This window comes from Lissotriton helveticus, chromosome 3_1, assembly GCF_964261635.1.
Source record: "Lissotriton helveticus chromosome 3_1, aLisHel1.1, whole genome shotgun sequence".
Lineage (NCBI taxonomy): Eukaryota > Metazoa > Chordata > Amphibia > Caudata > Salamandridae > Lissotriton > Lissotriton helveticus.
The window spans coordinates 787,673,580-787,695,120 of NC_136061.1; the positions used below are offsets into that span (position 1 = coordinate 787,673,580).

A 21,541-nucleotide genomic window follows, 5' to 3' on the forward strand; every position below is an offset into this window, starting at 1 on the left:
ATCTTGTATTTCCAGTAAGGGTGGGAGGAAGAGACTAACTCAATCAAATTTTTCCTTCAGAACCCCTTTCTTTTCTCATCTCAAAATGTTTTTTTTTTTTTTTTTCACAGCGTCATACCTCAACTCTTTCCAGTGTGAGCGATCCAACCGACAGGCTCACTACTTGGAACAGATTCTTTCTGGGAACGCTTCTCAGAGAAGTGCCGTGCACACCGTCTCCTAAGCACAGCTCACGGCAGGGCCCAAGTTTCAACCTTTCATCATTCCTCCATTGAAATCCCCGGCCTTCTCTTCACCCAGAATCTCAGTTAGCCCTACGTGCCCACTAGGCTAGGAACTGCCACAGCTTGACCTACATGCCTCTACGCATGTCACCTCTCACCTCGTAATAGAGCCTTCTCCCACGACGGCTTGCCTCCTTTGTAAGTGGTACGGTTAACCCACCGGATACTCCGCCACCTTCCACAGCTTAGACTTCATCTGCTACACACTCAGGGGCATTCACAGTTGTCCTCTTTCTTTGTCCATGTCCTGCTTCGTGCTGCATGGAAGTGACGTAATGCCAGGAAGAATGGCGGCGATGTTATCGGGCCAGTGTCTTTCCTCAGGTAAAGACTTTCGCGTTTTCCCGTGCTCACTATTCTTCTATGCCACTTACACCAATTTCGTCCTCCGCACAGCCCAGCTCTTCTCATGCGCTTCAACAGCTCGCTTCACGAGCTTTCGCCGCGTCTTGGGTCACACTCCTTCCCGTTTTTCCTTTTTCACAGACTTTCACCATAACATGAACCCCGCTCAGTTCCTATATTTAGTTTCAGCTGCTCACAATATCTCGTCAATTACAATGCTCTTCCACTTACTCCTCTTCACCACCTCAATTTCAATGGGACGCCATATAGATCCTCACATCCTATGGCTCCGTTTCTCATTTAACCGTCTGTCACCTACAGAGCTCTTTCGTCGACTCCTTCACCAAGGCTTCTGTTTACACTTCAAAACGCGGTGGGAACGATTAACAGCAATTTCGTCTCCCGCTCCGCTCAGCTTTCCACATTAACTTCGGCTGCTCACCTGACGAACTTTCTCACCGTTCACAGTTCATCCACTCGGGTCTTACTCCTCTTAAACTCCTCAAAATCCTTGGGACGCCCGACGCAGCTTATCAACTCATTTCTTCCTCTTTTCTTTTCCCAGTCACTGGTTACACGAACCACCTCTCCAGCGGACCTCAAGTCAGGAAGAAACGTTTTTCTTCTCCTCACGGCACCAGTACTTTCACCGAAACTTCACACCCGACTTCCAGAGGGTTTCCGGAATCAAGAATTTTACGTCCCCCGCAGAGAACACATCGGTGAGTACAGCCTGGTTTACCGGTCTGCTTTCCAGTGAACTTTCAATTCAACTGATGAGTCCTTCATTTCAATTAACAACTCCGCCCAAGCCTCAAATCATCCAGGGGGGAGAAACACCACGCTGACCCTGGCTCAGCTCCTCGTCCTCGTCGCCAGAAATGTAGTAAAGAGCCACTACATATATGGGTTACAAAGTACGACTTTATTCAGTCAAGTACAACAGGTGCTCCCAGCTGGGCGGCAGTCAAGACTCATGAACATTCTAACACGCACTCCGGGAAGTAGAGTGGGCTGTACCAAGAGGAGAGAGGAAATGAGGGGTGGATGGGGGAAAAGAGGGAGAGGTCACAACACACTGTAATGCTCCCCATTATGAGTTTTGTGCTGCCTAGTTATAATATCCAAAAGCCCAACTACCAGTGGTGGCTGGTGATCTTTGAAAGTGGTCAGACATAGCACCTTTCCATGAATTTCAAAAAAGCGTGATCTAATTGTCTTGGCTATTAAAGAATTCAGCTTTCTCCCCCTAAGATAAGTTTGAAAAATTGATTCAAATAGCATATTTTGCTGCACATTTTTCACACAAATTTGTGAAAAAGCACAGGTCTTCTCAGGATTACCAACTGTGGTCCAGAGGCACTGTAGGCCCTTTCCTCTTCACTCCTGTATTGCAGACCATCCTCCTTCGTACTCGCCAGTCCCATCGGAATCAACCATGTATCCTTCACCCCACCTAAACCTCCTAAGCACCATCACTCCTACCCGCTCTGCTACCCTTCATTACCTTGATAAGTGGCGCGTTTGTAAGTTCCTCAGTCCCCTTCTCCTTAGAAGTCTGATCTTAGGCGATGCCATGCTCTGCGGTCTCTTGTCTCATAGGTCCTCATGCCTATACCTCCTTGTTTCTGTGTTATCCTGTGGTCTTCATTTACAAGTTTACCAACTTAATAGGCCTCCTAACACCCTCTACTTTCCAGCACCCTTTGGCCCTTGTGTTGTTCTGGTGCTCGTAATACACTGCTGATAATGGTTCACATCAAAGTACCTGATCCACCCTGCAGCTCAGCAATCTTGTATTTATTGAATTACAGCATTTATAAAGCACTTACTACCCATATGTGGGGCACTGAATTACTTGCCTACATGTGCCTCACAGTACACCATGTAGGGTGTAGGATTGGAAGGTTGTTTTGTTTATTTTGTGGTCCTAAGTGGGAGCGTCTCCATGTTGTGCATGATGACCACCGAGGTGCAGTTATTGTGATCTGGGACACAGCACATAGCAGTGTTTTGGATGATGAGGTGTGAGAGATAGATGCACAGTTTATGGTTTACAGTAAAGTGGCAGGTTTGATCAGCTCTGCTGGTCCTTTTCTGGTATATCACCTGATATCTAATACCTGAGGGCACCCCTGGTCATTTCCCGAGAGGAGTACTTTGGCAAAGGTTTGACTACAAGCCCCTCTACCCCTGCAGATCATGAGTCATATTTCTGCCTAAACCAAAATACAACATGTCAGTGTACAACCATATGCATTAGATATCTGGTGAAATAACATTAGGTGTGCACCCCATTGTTTCCTATTCACAGGATTCTTTGGGAATGGTTCGCACAGGGTTGGCCCTCGTGTGGTCTTGATCTAGAGCTTTAGGGTAAGCCCGAAACATGTTGACCCAGCACTAGGGACACCATACTCATTACAGTTAGGCATTTCCATAGTATTAACCCCTGTTTTTAAAACATACCTACTAGGAGCAGGAATAAAATATGAGCTCACTAGCTAGGTGTTTTTGACCTGTTTATTCCCACTCCACATCAATGCACCACACATATTTCCCAAGTCACAGCACGCCTCAATCCGCAGTGGATTGAGAGGACCCCAATGATGAAGCACGCCACCTAGGGGTAACCCTGGTGGGTGAGGGGACTCCAGAAAATAATTTTTCTTTCTGGAAAGAGGGTTTTTCACACAAGTTCAGTGGAATTCCTGTTTTCCCTAAGGTTAGGTTTGTAATACCGTTATTCCGGATGTTGTGGAGATGGATTCAGTAAGGAGGGTGAACCTAACCTTAACTTCCACCTCCCCTCGTTTGCAACACATTATATATATATATATATATATATATATATATATATATATATATATATATATATATATATATATATATATATATATATATATATATATGTATGTAATTCCTCTTCCATTTTTATTTCTTCATTTAAAGTCACAGTAAATCACTTTGCTTCTTTTTTCTTAGTTTGAAATATCAAACTCTTATTGGATAAATAACAAACAATTCACTAGATTGGAAGAAAAATTGATTAATCCTCACCTACCCAACACCAAACACTGCTCATACCGCATACATACCACATTCTTTCACATATAAACCACTTGGTTAAAAACAGCAATACATAGGCAACATTTCTCCACATTTCCATAGATCCATGATAATCCAATCTCGCTTGTAATGATTGATAGTATGACAAATTCTGGAAATTGTACATTTCATCCAAAAAAAACCTTGAAAGTCCATTTTAGTCAGCAGTGAATGCACCTGAACAGGGCTGTGCCTGGCCTCTCAAAAAGCTGTCTCCATCCCCCTGAAGGTGTGTCTGGAGCCAAGACCAGGCAGGGTAAGAACTTGTGCACTATAAAGACAATTATTTGAAGTATGCCTACTTCAAAGGCTGAAAGGGGTATAAGTACTGGACCTAAAATCCCAAACTTTTAGAACAATTCTGGATCAATTTGAACCTCTGCCAAGGAGAAGAGCTGAAGTGCTATGAGGAGGAGAACTGACCTTTGCTGTGTGTTGCTTTGCTGGGTTGGCCTGCAGTTGCTGCTTCTGCTTTGGAAAGGAAAATGACTGGACTTTGCTTTGTATCCTGCTTGTGAAGTTTCTCAAAGGGCTTATGTGTGCTTGGCTCCTGTTGGAAGTCTCAGGGGCATCAAAGACTTAATCTGCAGCTTCCATTAAATTCACTGCTTGGGGTTCTGACCTGCCTTGTGGTGCCAAATCCAGTTCAGGGCCTTTAGAGGCTGTTCCTGCTGCAAAGATCAGCTTTAAACTATTAAAATCGACGCTTCACCCATCCAGTGCCTGTTTTTCTGTTGCAACACCAACATCTGGAGAAATTCCCACGCTTCACCTGTGGCTGAAGAAATCAACGCAACTCCTGTCAGCGGCCGAAAAAAAATTATCCTGCCTGAGTTCAGAGCGCTGTGTCTCCGACATCCAAGACCCCTGCACTGACTTCGATGCGAACCCTGCTGTGTGGCCCAAAGAATCGATGCATTGTGGGACCATGGCTGAAGAAAGCAATGCAGTGCCTATTTGGTGCTGCCGCATTGACCTCCGGCACATTCGGATTTCCAGGCATAGTACCTGTGCGCCAAGTTTTCCTGACGCATCACCAGCAAAATTGTCTTGGAATTGACGCATCGCTTCCCCCTACAGTCCGGAATCAACACAACTCTTCTCCTGCAAGTAGTAGAACTACCGCATCACCTCTCCAAGGACTCAGGAATCGCACATTGCTGTGTTTTCCAATGGTTCCCTCTTCTCCAGCTGTTTTGCCTTGTGAAGTTTGATGCATTTGAGGTACTTTGTGTAAAACACACGTCCAGAAAGTTCTATGGGCAGAACGCTTGAAACCTCTTAAAAGTCATATTTTTGAGTTGTGTATGCTGATTTTTTGTCATTTTGCTCTTGTTTGGTTCAGATAAGGGTACTTTATTTTTCTGAACTGGTTTGGTGTCCATTTGTAGTGTTTTTACTGTGTTATTGTGTGTGTTATGTGCAAGTACTTTACACATTGCACTTAGATAAGCCTGAATGCTTTTGCCAAGCTACCAAGGGGGTGAGTAGGAGTTATCTGGGTGTGTAACTCCCCTATCCTGGCTAGAAGGAAGGGTCCCTATTTAGACAGGGTGCAAGCCATTGCGAACTAGAGACCCCGATTTCTAACAAAAATTTCTGTGATTAATCATTTTAGATTCTGAATTTTGGGGACCAGTGTTGTGTCAGTTTTCTTTCTTATTGATTTGTGGAATGATATAATTGTAGTGCCTACTTTTAATTGCCAATTGAAATGAAAACAATAAACTTTCAAACTTTATGGAATGCTTTTAAAACAGAGGAGGTAATGCTATATTAACAATGCAATGCGTTTATTTACACAGAACCTGGTGAGACAAATAGATTCCTCGGATAACATTGATAACATCGAGTCAGCCGCCAGCAGCCTGTTCAGCCTGACTCAGGAAGGCACTCGCATGTGTCACATCATAGCAAAGGTAAAGTACACATCATGACAAACCCAGCAAGGTGGCTTTGGTGTTAGTGTAAAAATGCTGTGCATTATTTGTTGGAAAAGAAACCTCACACATGCCCACAGCGCTGGTTCCCTGGCGAAGCTGTGTTGAATGCTCGCCAGGTGAGACCTCCACTTAGTTCTTGACCATACTTTTGTATTAGTTGTGCTCACATTGTTTTATACTTAGCTCACATTATTTTTAACTTTGCACTGCCTAAGTGACTTGGAGGAGGGAGGGGGATCGAACAGCCGAACTGCCAGAGCAGCAGGTCAGCGGTCTAATGGTTGGAAGCGTGGCCATTTAGCCTGCATGCTGACGCGCACAGTGGGCGCGCCGCTGGCGTGCCAATAGCGCACCAAAGGCAAGCCAGTCTGCGCCCGTCATCGCACCGGCCGGGCACAGGGCCAATCCCCCTGACCATTTTACCCCAAAATGTATAAAGTATACCAGCGAGGAGCTACACGGACTAAACCCAGTGAAGGGTAGGTTACGTTGCCCTTTTGATCTTCTATTTGATATTGACAAAGGCATGGAGAGTCTTTCCTGCCGAAGCTGTCGGCAGCAACTTCCCCATGTTCTTAATCTACCAGCACATGGTCCTATTGTTGTGGTTGATAATAAGATGAATGTAACCATTCCAGGTGCTTTAAAATGTATATTATTTAATGCTAGATCTTTAACTAAGCACAGTATGGAATGTGCCTTACTGTTAGAGGAATTAGAGGTAAATCTGGCATTCATCACGGAATCTTGGACAGACAATGCTTCAGGACCAGATCTTGTGAAGGCTACCCCTCCTGGGTTTCATTGCTACACCTTAGACAGGCAACAGAAAAAAGGGGGCAGGTTTGCTGTTATTTATCATGAATCCCTGGGACCTAACTTATTTCCGGTCTCCAACATGACATGCGAAGCATTAGCTTTTAACATTCACTCTATAAATCACAGGACCTTTAAAGGCATATTATTATACCGCCCACCGGGTCCTAAAAATTTATTTCTGGAGACAGTAGGTACATTACTTGAAGAAGGACTATGTCTAGAATCTTCCACAGTAATGGGTGATTTTAACTTTTAACCATTTAGAAAATCATTTGGACTCTGACACTAATTGATTGGAGCAAATCATCGGGGCTGGTGGCCTTCTACAGTTGGTGAAGGCCCCTACGCATGAAAAAGGACACACCCTTGACGGTATATATTCGAATAACCAGGACTTTGTCTGTACCTCCGTTTTTCCTATTCCATGGTCGGACCACTGTGCTATTTAGTTTGAATTGAATAACCATGGGACCCAACTAGCTAATACTAAACCAGCCAAGGAGATTGTGACTATCCTGGGCAAAACAGGATATTAATAAACTTGGAAATTCCCTTAGTAGCTCAATGCAATTCCGTCCCATGGGAGTTGAAAACGCCGCTGTAGCCTTTAATCAATGGCTAGCCACAAAATAAAACGAATTTCGTAGCGCGTGCTGCATCGCATTTTGCGATGCATGGTGGGCTACGAAATTTGTTTTATTTATTAAATTGTTTACTTACCTGCAATTGTCCATATTCCGTTGTTTACCACTGTCCACCCTGCCCCTGCCCCGCACTGCCTCCCTGCCCCACCGAACTCGCTCCACGGGTCGCGGCTGGATGTTACTATCAAGATCCACCGTCTGGACTCTATCAGATAGGAAGGACTGTAACAATTTCCAGACAATACCCCTTGCTTCAATATCCGAGAGCCTGTTCATCAGCACCTTGTGGTGAACCATATGAAAGGCCGCGGATAGATCAAGGAGGATTAGGATGGCATTTACTCCCCTATCCATGGCTTCTCCGATTTCCTTGGTTGATTTAATTAATGCCAGTTCCGTGCTGTGGAAAGCTCTTAACCCATATTGTGAAGGGTCCAAGGAGTTGTTAGCTGAGATGAAATTACTTAGTTGCGCATTCATCCCCTTCTCCAAAACTTTGGCCGGTAAGGGGAGCATAGAAATGGAACGGTAGCTGTTCACGTCCTTAGGATCAAGGGATTGCTTCTTTAGTAGCGGAAGCACCGAGGCCGCCTTTCAATTTTTGGGAAAGATCCCTGACTAAATTAATCAAAGGTGTAAGCACCTTTCCAATAGTTTCTGGAATTTTTTGGCAAAACCCGCAGGACATGGGTCATTGAGAGCCCCAGATTTTATATTGAGCAAGGATGTAACCAGGTCTGATTTTTTAATTGGGTAAACATGTACCAGTACTTCTGCCGTAGAGCCCTGGCTTCCTGGATCTAAAGAATTGGTCATATTCTCGTTGATCCAGCCTGTGAAAGACATAAAGATAGTTTCAACTTTTGATTTAAAAAACCTGGCTAAGTTGTTACAAAATTCTTCATCTCCCTGATTCTTTGGAGAGGCAGGATTAGCAAGTTCGAGAAATGTGCTAAACAACTCCTTTGAATTGGACTCAGCCTTATTAATTTGTGAAGAAAAGTATTGTCTTTTGGCTTCCAGAAGTGTTTGCTTGTACCTGGAAATACAGAGTCTGTAGTTCTCCCTTTCGGATTTATCGTATGATTTCCGCCAGGTCCTCTCTGCATATTTGCAGATCCGTTTTTTGGCCCTGAGCTCCTCTGTATACCAAGGAGCCGGGGGGGGGGGGGACATCCGTTTGGGAGTCCATTTTTTGAGGGGGACAAGTTGATCACAGGCATTCCGAAGCCAGCCATTGTAAATGAAAGAGGCCTCCTCAACATCCTCCGGGGTCTGATGTATGGAGTTTTGCAGGACATTTTCCAATTTCTCCACATTCAGTTTACCCCAGGATCTGGTTCTGATCTCTTTAGGTTTTAAGTGACCGGTCGAGTGGGCCTGAAGGCAATTAAGTACAAATTTTACCATACAATGATCAGACCATACGATTGGCAGAACAGAGATCTCATCTATCTCCTTACTATTAGAGAAAATCCCATCTAGAGAGTGCCCCTTTTAATGAGTCAGCACATTCACCCTTTGAGTCAGACCGCCTATGCTCATGATCTGATTAAACCTTAAGGTATCAGCATCACTGATGTTTTCAAGGTTGAAATCAAACTTTAAGACTGAGGTCTTCAAGTTTGGGATAACCCACAGGTGTGGACACCAGACTTGTGGCCGGAAGACCTGGGCGCCTGCCCTGTACCCACCAGGAAGGCCAAAAACCTGGGGGTATTAGTGGACAACAAACTCACCATGGGTGATCAAGTAAGCATGGTGACCTCAGCTTGTTTTATGATTCTTAGAATCATAAGGAAAATCAAGATCTTCTTGATTGAGAGTAATCTTAAGACAGTAGTCATGGCCCTTATAATGTTGCGTTTGGACTATTGTAACAGCCTTAATTTGAATATACAAAAACAAGATATGTATAGGCTTCAACTAATCCAAAACGCAGCAGCCAGGCTGTTGTCCGGAACATTCAAATTTGTGTCTGTGAGAGGAGAGCTTAAGAAACTACACAGGCTTCCGATAAAACAAAGAGCTCGCTTCAAGGCACTCTGTATTGTTTTTAAAGCCCTTAATGGAATTGGTCCTGAGTTTCTTAAGCAAAAGTTCCACTGGTATGTTCCTGGCAGAACATTACGATCTACCAGTGCTAAACGAGTGCAAGTTCCCGCGTCAACAAAAGTTAACTGGGGGGCAGGAGCTTCACTCTTTGTGCTTCGAGAGCTTGGAATGAGCTTCCCTTTTTTTTAAGACTGCTCCGGATCTTCTCTCATTTCGGAAGGGCCTGAAAACATGGCTCTTCTTGCAGTAGGATTTCTCAGGTAACCAGTACTTAGCGCCAGGACAATCGTGCGCTCTACAAGTGCAAATAACATAACATAACATGGGCACATCCTTGGATTCACATTATCAAGTGTTTCCTTGCTTTAATACAGGTTTGTGCCAAGGAATACATAATCAATAACCTTCGGAAGTAGAAAAATGCTTTTGAAATGGCCGCGTTCGATGATTTAAAATTATTTAGCTTGTGTACATTTTTATGTGACATTTTTGCCATTTTGCAAAATATATCCCTTTGTTTGTTGCTGTAGTCTAGTAAGTATGTCAATGTGGTGAATAGCAAAGCAGTTTCAGCAGTTAATCATCCAGTATAAATGAAAAGAATGTGATTTATGTGTGTGCTGAGGAAGAGCTGCGTGTAAATGCTGAACATCGCAGTGCATTCCTCAAATTTAGTTGCAGGTGTAGAAAGGCAGACGGGCACAATGAACGTAAAGCAGTATATTTTCTGATCAACGACAGTCGAAAACGTTTTAATTGCAAGAGTTCCGTTTGATGGAATTTATTAATAGTAAACCGCTTCCCTCTTTTACTCGCCTAACCTTTCCAAGTACACAGACGTCAGACAATTACTTACGTAAGGACATTTAATTACGGCCAGTTAGGACCGCATCGCTGCTGGATGGCAAACTTTGTGCTATTACAATTACATGCATATGGCAGTGGTAGAAATTCAGATAGAAGAACTTAAATGTTCCTGACTGTCAAAAGATCAAACAAAAACCACTGGAAAAAAAGCTCAACCAACAGTAGTAAAAACACCTCCATCAAGAACGTTTAATTGTCAGGTGCAGGGATATTGCATCCGAAGCAAAAATCACTCCACTTCCCTGATAACTTGGGGACCACCACACACAAAAAACATTTCACATTACAGCAGCTGGGCATCAGCTCGGGGCTTTCTGAGGCTCACCTCGAGCTAACCTCATTTCGAAGTGTAAGCACTGCTTCTTTTTATGCAGTTGTATTTCCTGTCATGGGCATTAGTGGTGCTAAACGGATAGGGGTAGCTTATACATACTATCAGGCATAAGCGCTGGAAGAAGAGGTGCTGCAGTACGCCCCAAAATGACCATGCTGAGGCTCAGAAGGTGAATAAGCAGTGAACATAACTATAAACGTTGTTTGTTTCCTGTATGTTCTAAGACAGAAATGAAATGTTAGGCTATTGCTTCTGACAAATTGGTGCTTATTCTATTAAAAAGGTGTTTACATTTCATTCTCTGGCTACATGGGTGCATGGGTGAGTGAAGGGAAGGCTGTAGGATGTCTTTGTTTTCTAATGCAACAACATATAAATACCTGTACATGGATTGTGCAAATATTTCAAAATATATCAGCAGTTAAGAAAGCACAAATGAAGCTCATTTTTTTCCATTCTGAATTGTGATGGAAACAGACATATCTTTTTCGATCAAAACAAATCAAGACACTTAGGGCCAGATGTAGGTGGCCAAATACCGAGCGTTAATGCAGAAACCGACCGATATTTGGCTGAGAGCAATGCAGGTGAGTTGAAACCTACTTGCAAAATAAGGAATCACAAAATTGCAATTCCTTATTTTGCTCTTGCATTTAAGAAATCGGAAATAGCGAATCCTTAAATGCCATGTAAGTAGCACTAAAGAAAGTGCACTTCAGCCTTAAGGAATCGTTAATTACCACCAACTCAAAGTTGGTGGTATGTAGCGATTTCCTTTAAAAAAACACATGGCAATGCGTGCCATGTGGCACGCATTAATGCCCTTAGGGCACGTATGTGCACCACATGTGCACACATGCAGATTTCAGGGGTGCAAGAGGGTGTCCTTTGGACACGCTGGCACCCTTGCAATAGCTCCCGCTATTTGCGATTCTTTAATACCTAATCGCAAATAGTGAATATCTTCCCATTCATTCCTAGGGGCCTCCTAGCCCTTAGGAATGAATGGCTAGGTATTCCTTATTAACGAATCTCAATTAGAGATTCGTTATTAAGGATTATTAAGGAATCACTAATATTTTTGCGATTCCTACCTACATTCAATTTAGCGAGTCCTTAATAGCGATTCGGTAAAAATCGCTATTAAGGACTCTCTAAATTGAATTTACCTACATCTGGCCCTTAGTGATGTGCAAATGATAATTATTTACTGAAACTTGATTTCCTCACGTTGTCATTTTGGTATTATATAGTTTTTGGCAGTCCAACTGCAGGTCTGTGCAAATTTAGTGACCATCTCAATGAAAAATGTGTTGTTTGTAAATGAGTGTGCACTACCACGCCATGCTTTTGTGATGTTTTTGTGACAATGTGCTATAAAATGCACCACTAGCTACATACTACCCCTTATCACTCTCGTACTAAATGGCGTGACTCATTTGCTTCACTTATTCTTGTGCGACTTTTGGAATTTTCACAATCCCCAGGACTTGGGTGATGTAACATTGATGGCAGCACCCCTACTCTGAAAATTGTTCAGGCACCACATATTAGGCCATATTTTGGTCAATTAACCTGGTTGCTAATGATATGAAGAACTGTAGTTCTCTTAGTAGCAGTGCTACTATCATACTTTTCTACTGTGTGCACACCCACATGCACCCTCCTGCATATATCTCTAATATATCAATAAGCAAAAAGAGAATTCATTGGGTCTCGTTCACAAGGACATTCCCACCCCTAAACATAAGTTTGAGCTTTTAAAATCATTTTTAACTGACCAACAACAAAATGTCGCAATTGGGACAGCTGTGTCTAATCATTTTTAACTGACCGACAACAAAATGTTGCAATTGGGACAGCCGTGTCTAAACAGTTTTCGCTACCTTGCGGAGTCCCTCAGGGCTTGGTCCTGAGCCCCACGCTTTTTAACTTATACGTAGCGCCCCTAGCATCTATTATAGAAGAAGCTGGCTTCTCCCCAGCATCATATGCGCATGACACCCAAATCGTGATGTCCCTAATTATTAGAGAGACCAACCCAGATGAGGCTTTTAGTGCCTGTATGAAGAAGGTGAGTGACTGCATGGACGTAAACTGCCTGAAATTGAATGCATCCAAAACCAATGTTATTATCTTTGGGAAAAAAACTCCCTCTGGACGCCCGACTGGTGGCTGCCAGAACAGGACACAGTACCGATACCTTCCGCCAAAGTAAAGGATCTTGGTACCTCCCTAGATAGGGAACTTACATTTAAAGAGCAAATCAGCAAAATAACCTCCGCTTCTTTTGGCTCTATAAAACTAAAACAAAATTAAAAAACTATATACCTGTTGATCTTTTGAAAATCGTAACCATGGCATTGGTCCTAACACGAATCGACTATTGTAATAGTCTTTACCTCACCCTCAACTCGGGCTCCAGACCTTGCAAAATGCGGCGGCCCGCCTCATTTGTCAAATTCCGAGAAACACTTCAGCAATAGAAGCTATAAAACATTTACCGTGGTTGCCGGTAAGACAGATATGTACGTTTAAATCGCTCTGTCTGGCTTTCAAATCTCAACAGGGAATAGGGCCAGTACAATTCAGGAATAAACCTAAGTGGTACATTCCAACAAGAACACTTCGGTCAGGCTTGGCCAAAAACCTAGTGGTCACCCCCTTTAAGAAGGCTTCTTGGGGTGGGAAGAGTTTCATTAGAGCAACAGCATGACTTTGGAATGAATTACCTATTTCCTTAAAAACGGCCACCTGCCTGCTGAGTGTCAGAAAAAGCTTAAAAACCTGGCTATTTACACGAAATGCATAACTCATAAACTATAAACTGTTCCTCTGCTTTCTGTCCATCTGTTAGTGTTTCCTCTGTCATACCTGCCTCCACTCAAACAGCGCCAAGACGTCTTCGGGCATTAGCTGCAACTTACAAATCTTATTTACATTACATTACACCTGTCAAGCACTCAAGGAATGTTTCCGTATAGAGGTAAATGGGCTACCTACTGTGTTATTTTCCTCCACTAGTCTTTTGAATTGCAAAGTGGTAAACTTCATGCAGGGTATGAGGAGTGTATGGAACAAGGCATGGTTGGCCTTTCAAAAACTCTGATCCTACACTTTTTCAGCCTGGAAATGGTAAACGTTTTATGCCAACTAAGGGCTGGAGTAACTCCACTTGCAGGATGGGGTAGGGGAACAGTCCTCCTCCAGGCTAGTAAGTGTGGAATAAAAGAGTTTTACCAAAGTGCAAAAAATATTTTCCCTCTGAGGAAAAAAGAAAACATTTACATATGGCTGAATTTACCTAGCCTGCAATTTTTACACAATGATTTTTTAAAAAAAAGGTAAATCTTTATTCGTTTCATAATATCTCAGAAGTTTTAACACAGATTTACAATAAATTAAAAACATTTAAAAATATAATTTTAATAAAGTTCATCATATGACCAAGATAAATATAGAACAAGAAACGCAGATTGTGGTTAAAATTAGAGCATCACTACACTCATATCACAGTTCCAAGGTTAAACAGAAGTAAGGGAAAGAGAAGGAAAACAAAAACCTCCAATAGGATCCGCCATGTACTCTGCTAACACAAAAGTAAAAGGGACACCTCAGCCATAAACCACCTATCGAAGGCAAGTTCAATGCAAGTCGTGGCTTTTTAAGCATGAGCACATGAGCATAGAAAGAGAGGAGTTCACACAGAAATCGCTTTCCACGCATGGAAAAGAAAGTATACTGACATCTAGCTAGTAACCCATAGTGCCCATAGTGTGCATATAAATCAGAAAGTTAGCCTTCCATAGTTTTTCTAACCCGGATGGCCACTTACAAGTAGGCTCAAACATGGTAGGAGATTTCAGGTGTACTTAACAAATGTAAGAGGAGCAGAGCTACTTTACACCGTCGAAATCCTAGCTTACATTACAGGGGCTTCAGAAAGTGTTTACATGGTAAACTGTACAATTTACAAAAAAACATAAGGTACAAAAGTGATTGTGCATTATCACAGGGGCCGTTAGATTCTATGTTTCCCTCTATGTTTGGAGAGTTTTAAATTTGATCCTGCCCTAAAATGGAATAGAGTGATCACTCCCATCTTGTAAGATCTAAAGATAGATTCACAGCAGGTTCACCTTTGGGAAAGGATCTACAGTAATTCACAACTGAGGGTTTTGTTAACTAATTTCTCATTCTTGATCTGCTCAATACTCCATGAATGATGCTTTCAGCTCTGCCTTAACAGTTTTAGAAGTACTGCTAGGTTCAATAAACCAGGCACATTAATCAAAAGTTTCTAGACTGCCCCATATATAACTTAACCATGGAATAGAGAAGGCCTTCTCCAATGCTAGACAGTAGAGTATAATATCCCTGCATAGCTTTGATGCTGTGTCATCCAGACACTAACCCATAGAAGAAGTGGCGTCAGACATACCTTATCCGATATGAAGCCCTAATTTAACTACAAGTGAGTGATGAAACTGGAAGTAGTTGGTGGCAAACTCAGCAACCGCCAGCGGAAATTATTTTCCTCAGCCTTTAAGAAACAACATTTGTTAAAGCCCCAGAAGCCTGTAAAATAAGTGGCTGCACTAATACACTGTGAATTATACAACTTCAATGGTGGCAGAACAGTCCCTTTAGAACCTGATCTAATCAAGTTACTGACCGTCCCTGCTGTTCTATTAAGCTTAAGGCTAACCTAAACACGGTAGGGATTCTTAGACCCTGACGAGCAACAACGTAGTCCTAGGTAACAAAAGTTATCGAAACTCGTTAGTTCTTGCCCATTAAGAACAATTTTTCTTTATCCTCGATTTACTGAGTCCACAGGATACGATGTCTGACCTGGTGTAGTTAGTTTTTAAATTTAAGTTTTGCATAAAAGAGGTCCACTTGGTGCCTCAGTGCATTCAGGGTAAGGGCTAACTACCACATTATCAGCCTAAAGTAACACAGGGATTGGAGTGCCAGCTATTCTAGGTACAGCTTAAGGGGAAGAGGTTAAATGAGCTGTTAATCCATTTATATAAAAATAAACAGTAGTGGAGCCAATATGCACCCTTGTCGCACTCTGCTCTTCAAGGATAAATCAGAAGACAGCTCGCCATGGGAATTTAAACTAATTTAAAAGATTTGTGTGTAATGAATATAAAAAGTTTACCAGTGGAGAATCCACTCCTTGAGCCACCAACATTAACCATAGCTTGTTTCTGTTCACTGAATCAAAGGTGGTAGACAGATCCATGAAAGCAAGTTAGATGGGATAGCGTCTTGCGTTAGTGTACTTAGAAATTGTCAAAGCCAGGTTCAAACACTGTTTGTTTGTGCCTAAGTTTGAACGGAAACCAAATTAAAAAGGGGAAAGAATGTCCTTATCCCCTGCCCATTTAACTAACTCTGCCAATAATTTTAATCATGCTGTCGATGAGCGAGATGGGATGATAGCACTTTGGGAACATACAGTCACCCTTTTTGAATATTGGCACAACTGTTCCGTTAGCTCAAGCAGGGGGTATATGAGTTTTCTGAAATAATGGAAGGTGCACCAGCAAAAAGTCCAAAATCAAATACTGTAGTCCTTTATTTTTCTTTTATTCTTATAGTACAACATGCAGTCAGACATCAGCCAAAACGTTATGTTCTTTACAATAGATCGCTATGGCGTGCCCAAGATCACTGGGGCTGTATTTGTCGTATCTGGGACTCGTATTATGGAGCTTCCAAATGGGATTCCATGGAATTGAGACATTTTTGCTGAGATTAATCTTTTTAATATGTGGCTCATACCGATTACATAGATTGCTGTGTACAATTTTACTAATGTTGAGTACGAACCTGGATTATTACACGCCTACACGCATTATATAGATCGCTCTATACTACTAGTCATTCCCTGGACTTATACCCCGTCGCTTGCATGGTCAATGTTAATTACTACAATTAATTTATTTTGCCCTGAAGAAGTTCTTTTGTAAAGAACCAAATGCGTTGGCTGATGTCTGACTGCACGGTGTACTATAAGAATAAAAGAAACATAAAGGACTTCAGTATTTGATTTTGGACTTTTTGCTGGTGCACCTTCCATTATTTCAGAAATTTCTTATCTGGACCCCAGTGGAGCCCCTCTGTGGCGGACTCCGGAAGAGTTGTGCACAGGACTCTTATATGTATTGAACAGGATTTGAGATGCTGAACTAATGGTCAGCCGTAGTTGTGTACGTTGTGAAGGGGGTATATGAGTTGTTAAGCAATAATTAAATGTGTTGATAATAACTGAACCCCATATCTCAGGCATGGATTTCAACAGATCTATAGGCACCCCATCTGGGCCCATTCGCTTTCCCACCCTTGCCGTGTTGGATGGCTGTTTCTACTTCCTGCAATAATATTTAAAAGGGTGAGGAATCCTGGAATCTATTTCATAAGACAGTTAGCGTACTAGGATCTCCCTCAATTGAATTGATGGAAGCAAAATGAGTATCCCAATCTGAGCCTAAAACATTGTTTTTCAGAGATGGATAGTGAGGGAATTTCTAGATCTAATACATTTTACTAAATCTCAAAAGTATTTACTGTCCTTCCCCAGGGCTGCAATTTCTAGCAGCTCCCAATCAGGCTTATGAAGATTCCTCAACCTGTTTGAGAGCGCAATTTTCTACTCTCTGTATTTCCCAGATAATGCAGCTTTGTTTCACAAGTCAGTACAAACTGTCAAATATTTACAGTGATCTGAGACAATAGTGTATACATTTGTTCTCACATTTGGATGATAACCGAAGTATATACACTATTCTAGAATTATGTACAGCCACATTATGGGACTGGACGCCGGCATGTCGACAGATTAAGCTGATTCACAAAGAACTTACAGTAAATGGAAAGGTGCTCCTATCCCTAAACCATGCAATGAGGGCATTCCTCAACTTTCAATTAGGGCCCATGAAACCATCTGGGGTACATATTGCATGACTGGATAGGCTTGAGCATAGACTCTCTGATTATACCAATTAACCTAGGGTAATGCAGGGCAATGGACTCCTGTCTCTTTTCAGCTAAGCAATTGAAAAATACACCTAAGTGTGATTTGAGAAGAACTGACAGTGAGTCTATGGGTTTTTTTCAGGCGCCAGACCTCTGAGCCATCTGAAGAGCATTGTCTGATGGATACTAAGTTGCTATTCCATGTAAGGCCCTTGATCGGTAAAAGCAGCACAGAGTATTATGGTCTCCCCAATCTGTAAGTGAGATGTTACATTTATAGAACCAAGTTTTAAAGTTTGACCTTACAAACATATAATCTATTAGTGAGACTTTCTCATCCTCTAAAAGATGGGGCTGTGCTATTAGCACCTCCTAGTGTCTCAAGTAAGTCAGGCCATGAACAGTAAGGTACTTATGAAGCTCTTCCCCCCTTGCATCCTGGGTGGTTATGTGCCCACGTTTACGGTTGTCTTGGATCCATGAACCCCCACTTAACCTTACATTAAAATCACCACAAATAAAGAAAGTGTCATTGCAGGTGACTATTTTCGGACTTAGTTTGTAAATCAGAAAGAAAATTAAACAAACAGATAAAATGTGTACAAATGGCATTAGTGAAGCCATTATTATACATATTTATCAGATAAAAGCTCTATTTGTTCTGAGAATGCAAATTATTAGCACTAAAAAGGAGTGTGACCCAGAGTTGACCTGTAGTACCTCTACTTGGAAGCTTATACTGACCCAAATAGCTAGCTCACCCATAGCCCAGCCTGAGTTGATAGAAAAGCATGGGAGGAGTACCAGGCATAACCCTCAAAATGTAGTGCGGTGGTAAGCCAAGTTTCTTATAATGCAATTATGTCATACTTTGACACAAACGCTTGCCATTCGCTATTGTTAATCTCCCCTTAAGGTCTACTACATTCCACCTCAGTATAGAAAGAGCTCTATACTGTTCAGTATGCGTGTGAGAAGTATTTGCTGGTGGCTCTGTAGCAGTAGAAACAATGGGTATTTCTTGTGACTTATCAGCCGGAAATTTAATAGTGGGACAGCAGATGTTCTAAGGGCTTTTTTGCCCCATGTCAGTCCAGATCAGAAGGTGCGTCAAGTCTGTGGGTTGGAGGTATGGAGAACAGGGAACCCATTGTGTGCGATGCGGCCTGAGCACTGGCTGAAACGATAATGGGAGGTGTCCTGGCTATGCCTGGGGGATTAGAAATAATTTAGCACAGTTTATCAGACCCAAGATAAATAAAAGAAAGTGTGTCCAATGCACTGAAGTAGAAGGTTACATGAATTCTGCCATTAGAGAGGAGGGGACCTATAAAAATAGTTCGACATAAATCGAGTATATCGATGAAAACCTGCCTTTAGTGAATTAAATCGCATACAGCAAGAATTCGTTGTAATCCCTTGTCTGGAAAAAATACTCTTTTTCTAGAGACCCCTCACCCACCAGGGTTACCCTAGGTGGCATGCTTCATCATTGGGGTTCCTCTCAGTCCTCTATGTATTTTCTTCAATCTACTCGATTTTTGAATAACTACGTAACTGTCAGGAGGATAAACCTAGCCTCAACCTCTGCCTCCCTCTCTACTTTGTCCTATAAAAATAGCCAAGAGAAACCAGAGTAATGGAACTGCTTGCTATAATACTACATCTAGGGTTAAAAAAAAAAATAATGTACCAAATTGAGGGCTCTAAGATTTATCACAATACAATCTCCATGGAGTTCTGGGAAGTTTGGCCCTATCCATGCACATCTCCTTACATGCATGATTTCTCTTGTGTCGAAGAAAGACATGCTTCTGTGACGAACCAGCCAATCTAGGTCTTTGTTAAAGAGTTCGGCATATGTTTCACACTGGTTATTTCTTTACCAAGGTACCTCCATCAAAACAGCCACATGTGGGCAAGCGGCTGGAGGGAGATTAATTACTGTAAGTTGAACAAGTGGCTGCACTGAACATTTTTTCACCCTCTGCTTCCTTCACAGGATATGGAAATCTGAGAAGTGAGGTGAGCGAGTGTGAAAAGCAGGCTTGGTATATGGTGTACACTCACGTAAGTGGGAAAATTGCACCTTGTAATCCAGACAGCCCTTATGGTGATTTTAGTGGTCTTAGACAAACTTAGAAAGCTCTCTAACTGGTAGTTGTGGAGAGCTGCATTCATGCTTAGTCCAGAAGGTGAGTAAAGCAGCTTGTTTTACCAGTCAATAATCTTATAGGTATAGATTAAGTGAAAAAGAACCACAAAGGGTATTTATAAAAAGATGTATTTATTATAAGACACTCACTAACACATACAGATATCTCCTAGCCGTAGATATACACAATGCACACAATACTTTGCAATAGAAACAGGTAAGTAGCACGTAATACACCGTGGTCACCAAGGGGAGACCAAGCCTTGTAGAAGTGTGGCTGTGGAGAAGTGTGGCTCAGGGGTTAGAGGCAGCAGACCCGGAAGCTGAGATCGGTCCTGGACCAGGGTTCAATTCCCCGCCTCGGCGGGGTCTTGGGCTAAAAATTCCACGGACTCGATAATTCTCGCCCCGGTGCCTCCTCGACTCACGGGTTCACACTCTGCGACTCTGGGCAATAGCTTGCTTAATCTCCACAACGGCCCCTCGCGGCGGGAGGCCTGACTTTCACCTTGTGGATACCCTGCTATCTCACAGGGGAATACCAGGAAGGGTTCCCTAAGCAAGCGCCGGGAAACCCACAGCGGGTAGCTGTGCGCTATATAAGCTCAACTACATTTACATTTACATAAAAAATAGTGGTATGCGAACCACGGCTCAAGTCAAGGACTCTTCCCAGTGGACCCTGAAGAAACCCAGTGGAAGACAGAAGGTTAAAGAGCCACCCTGCCTGTGAATACCTTAGGAATCAAGAAACCTGCACCAGGGAAGCCGGGTGCATAGTTGTGAAATGGCATCAGAAACTGCCCTCAAACTCAATTGAGAACTTCAGAAAGATGCCACTGCCGGAGAAGGTGAAAACCAAAGGTGGATTCAAGATGTGAAGAACCTGCAAGCAGAGGTGACTGGAGATGCTTGATGTTGGGGCTACTTGGAGCCTGAAAATCTTGGTGGAAGGAAGCCAACAAGCCTCTGCAACTGGAAGTCGACACATTGCATAGGGGTTCGGTTCCTGCGGCTCCGCCGAGGGATACTGGCCTCAAACTTGATGAGAGGACAGGGCAGGCCTCGAGGGATGTGAAGAACCACCAACTGTGTTGCTGAGCCTTTTGGAGTCTGTGGGAGCCCAGGGTCAGCAGACCTGTCAGCTTAGTTGCGGTGCCTGCAGATGCAGGGTTGAGACTCCTTCATTCACGGGATATTCCTTCAGGTGTCTTGGATACCTAAAGGCCTTGGAAGTTCCTATATGGTGCACAGGCACGGCCATTGCAGCAGATGAGCAGGGTGTCGAAATCAGGAGCAGCAAGAGTCTTTCCGGTTGCTGCCTTGATGCCCAGAGCGAAGCCCAGTGACCTCCAGAGCGCCCAGACGGTTGAAGAAAAAGTGGTGCCTGAAATGAATCTTGTCCCATGATGAATCTAGGGACCCACCCAAAGGAAAGACCTTAAATACCCTAAGGAAATGGTTGAGATGATTTAGGGGCCCCTCCCTAAGGACGAGGGGGAGGATACTCCCTTTTCCTTTGCCTAGTTCCATGCCAGAGACGGAGCCAACGGCTCCCTGAACTGGTTCGAACTGGACTATGCATGGAGGGCACCAAGTGTGCTCTGTACGCAGACTACGTGGCATCGCAAGCACACCCACTGTGCTTCAAAACACTATACCCTGTCTAGGAGGTGGTCACACCTTCTTGTGACAGGTTACCTGTTCTGCCTTCCCCTGTCTGAGCTTGGCTCAGCAGCAGGAGGGCAGAAATTTGTCTCTGGCTGGCAGTAGCCCTAGCTTGCTGTCCGGATCTCGAAGACTGGTATCTGAAGCACTGAGGGCCTCCCAAAGGAGCTTCACGGTGCATGGAATCATACCTCCCACACTGTTCACGGTGCGGAGGTATGATTCCAACATGTTTTTTTTGTTTTTTTTAAATAAAAGTTTTTTATTAAGAAAGAAAACAGCACATCAGGCAGTAAATGGACGGAAGGATGCAAAAAGCATAGAACACA

General features: G+C 43.0%; 1 protein-coding gene across 1 annotated transcript in view; it reads left to right on the forward strand.

The window, feature by feature from the left end:
- INSC (INSC spindle orientation adaptor protein) overlaps nt 1-21,541 on the forward strand; it is a 1,419,009-nt gene that overhangs the window by 828,218 nt on the left and 569,250 nt on the right. The window contains exon 7 of the mRNA XM_078681025.1: nt 5,543-5,656. Within this exon, the coding sequence (XP_078537151.1) occupies nt 5,543-5,656 (114 nt within the window). The remainder of the gene's footprint in view (nt 1-5,542; nt 5,657-21,541) is intronic.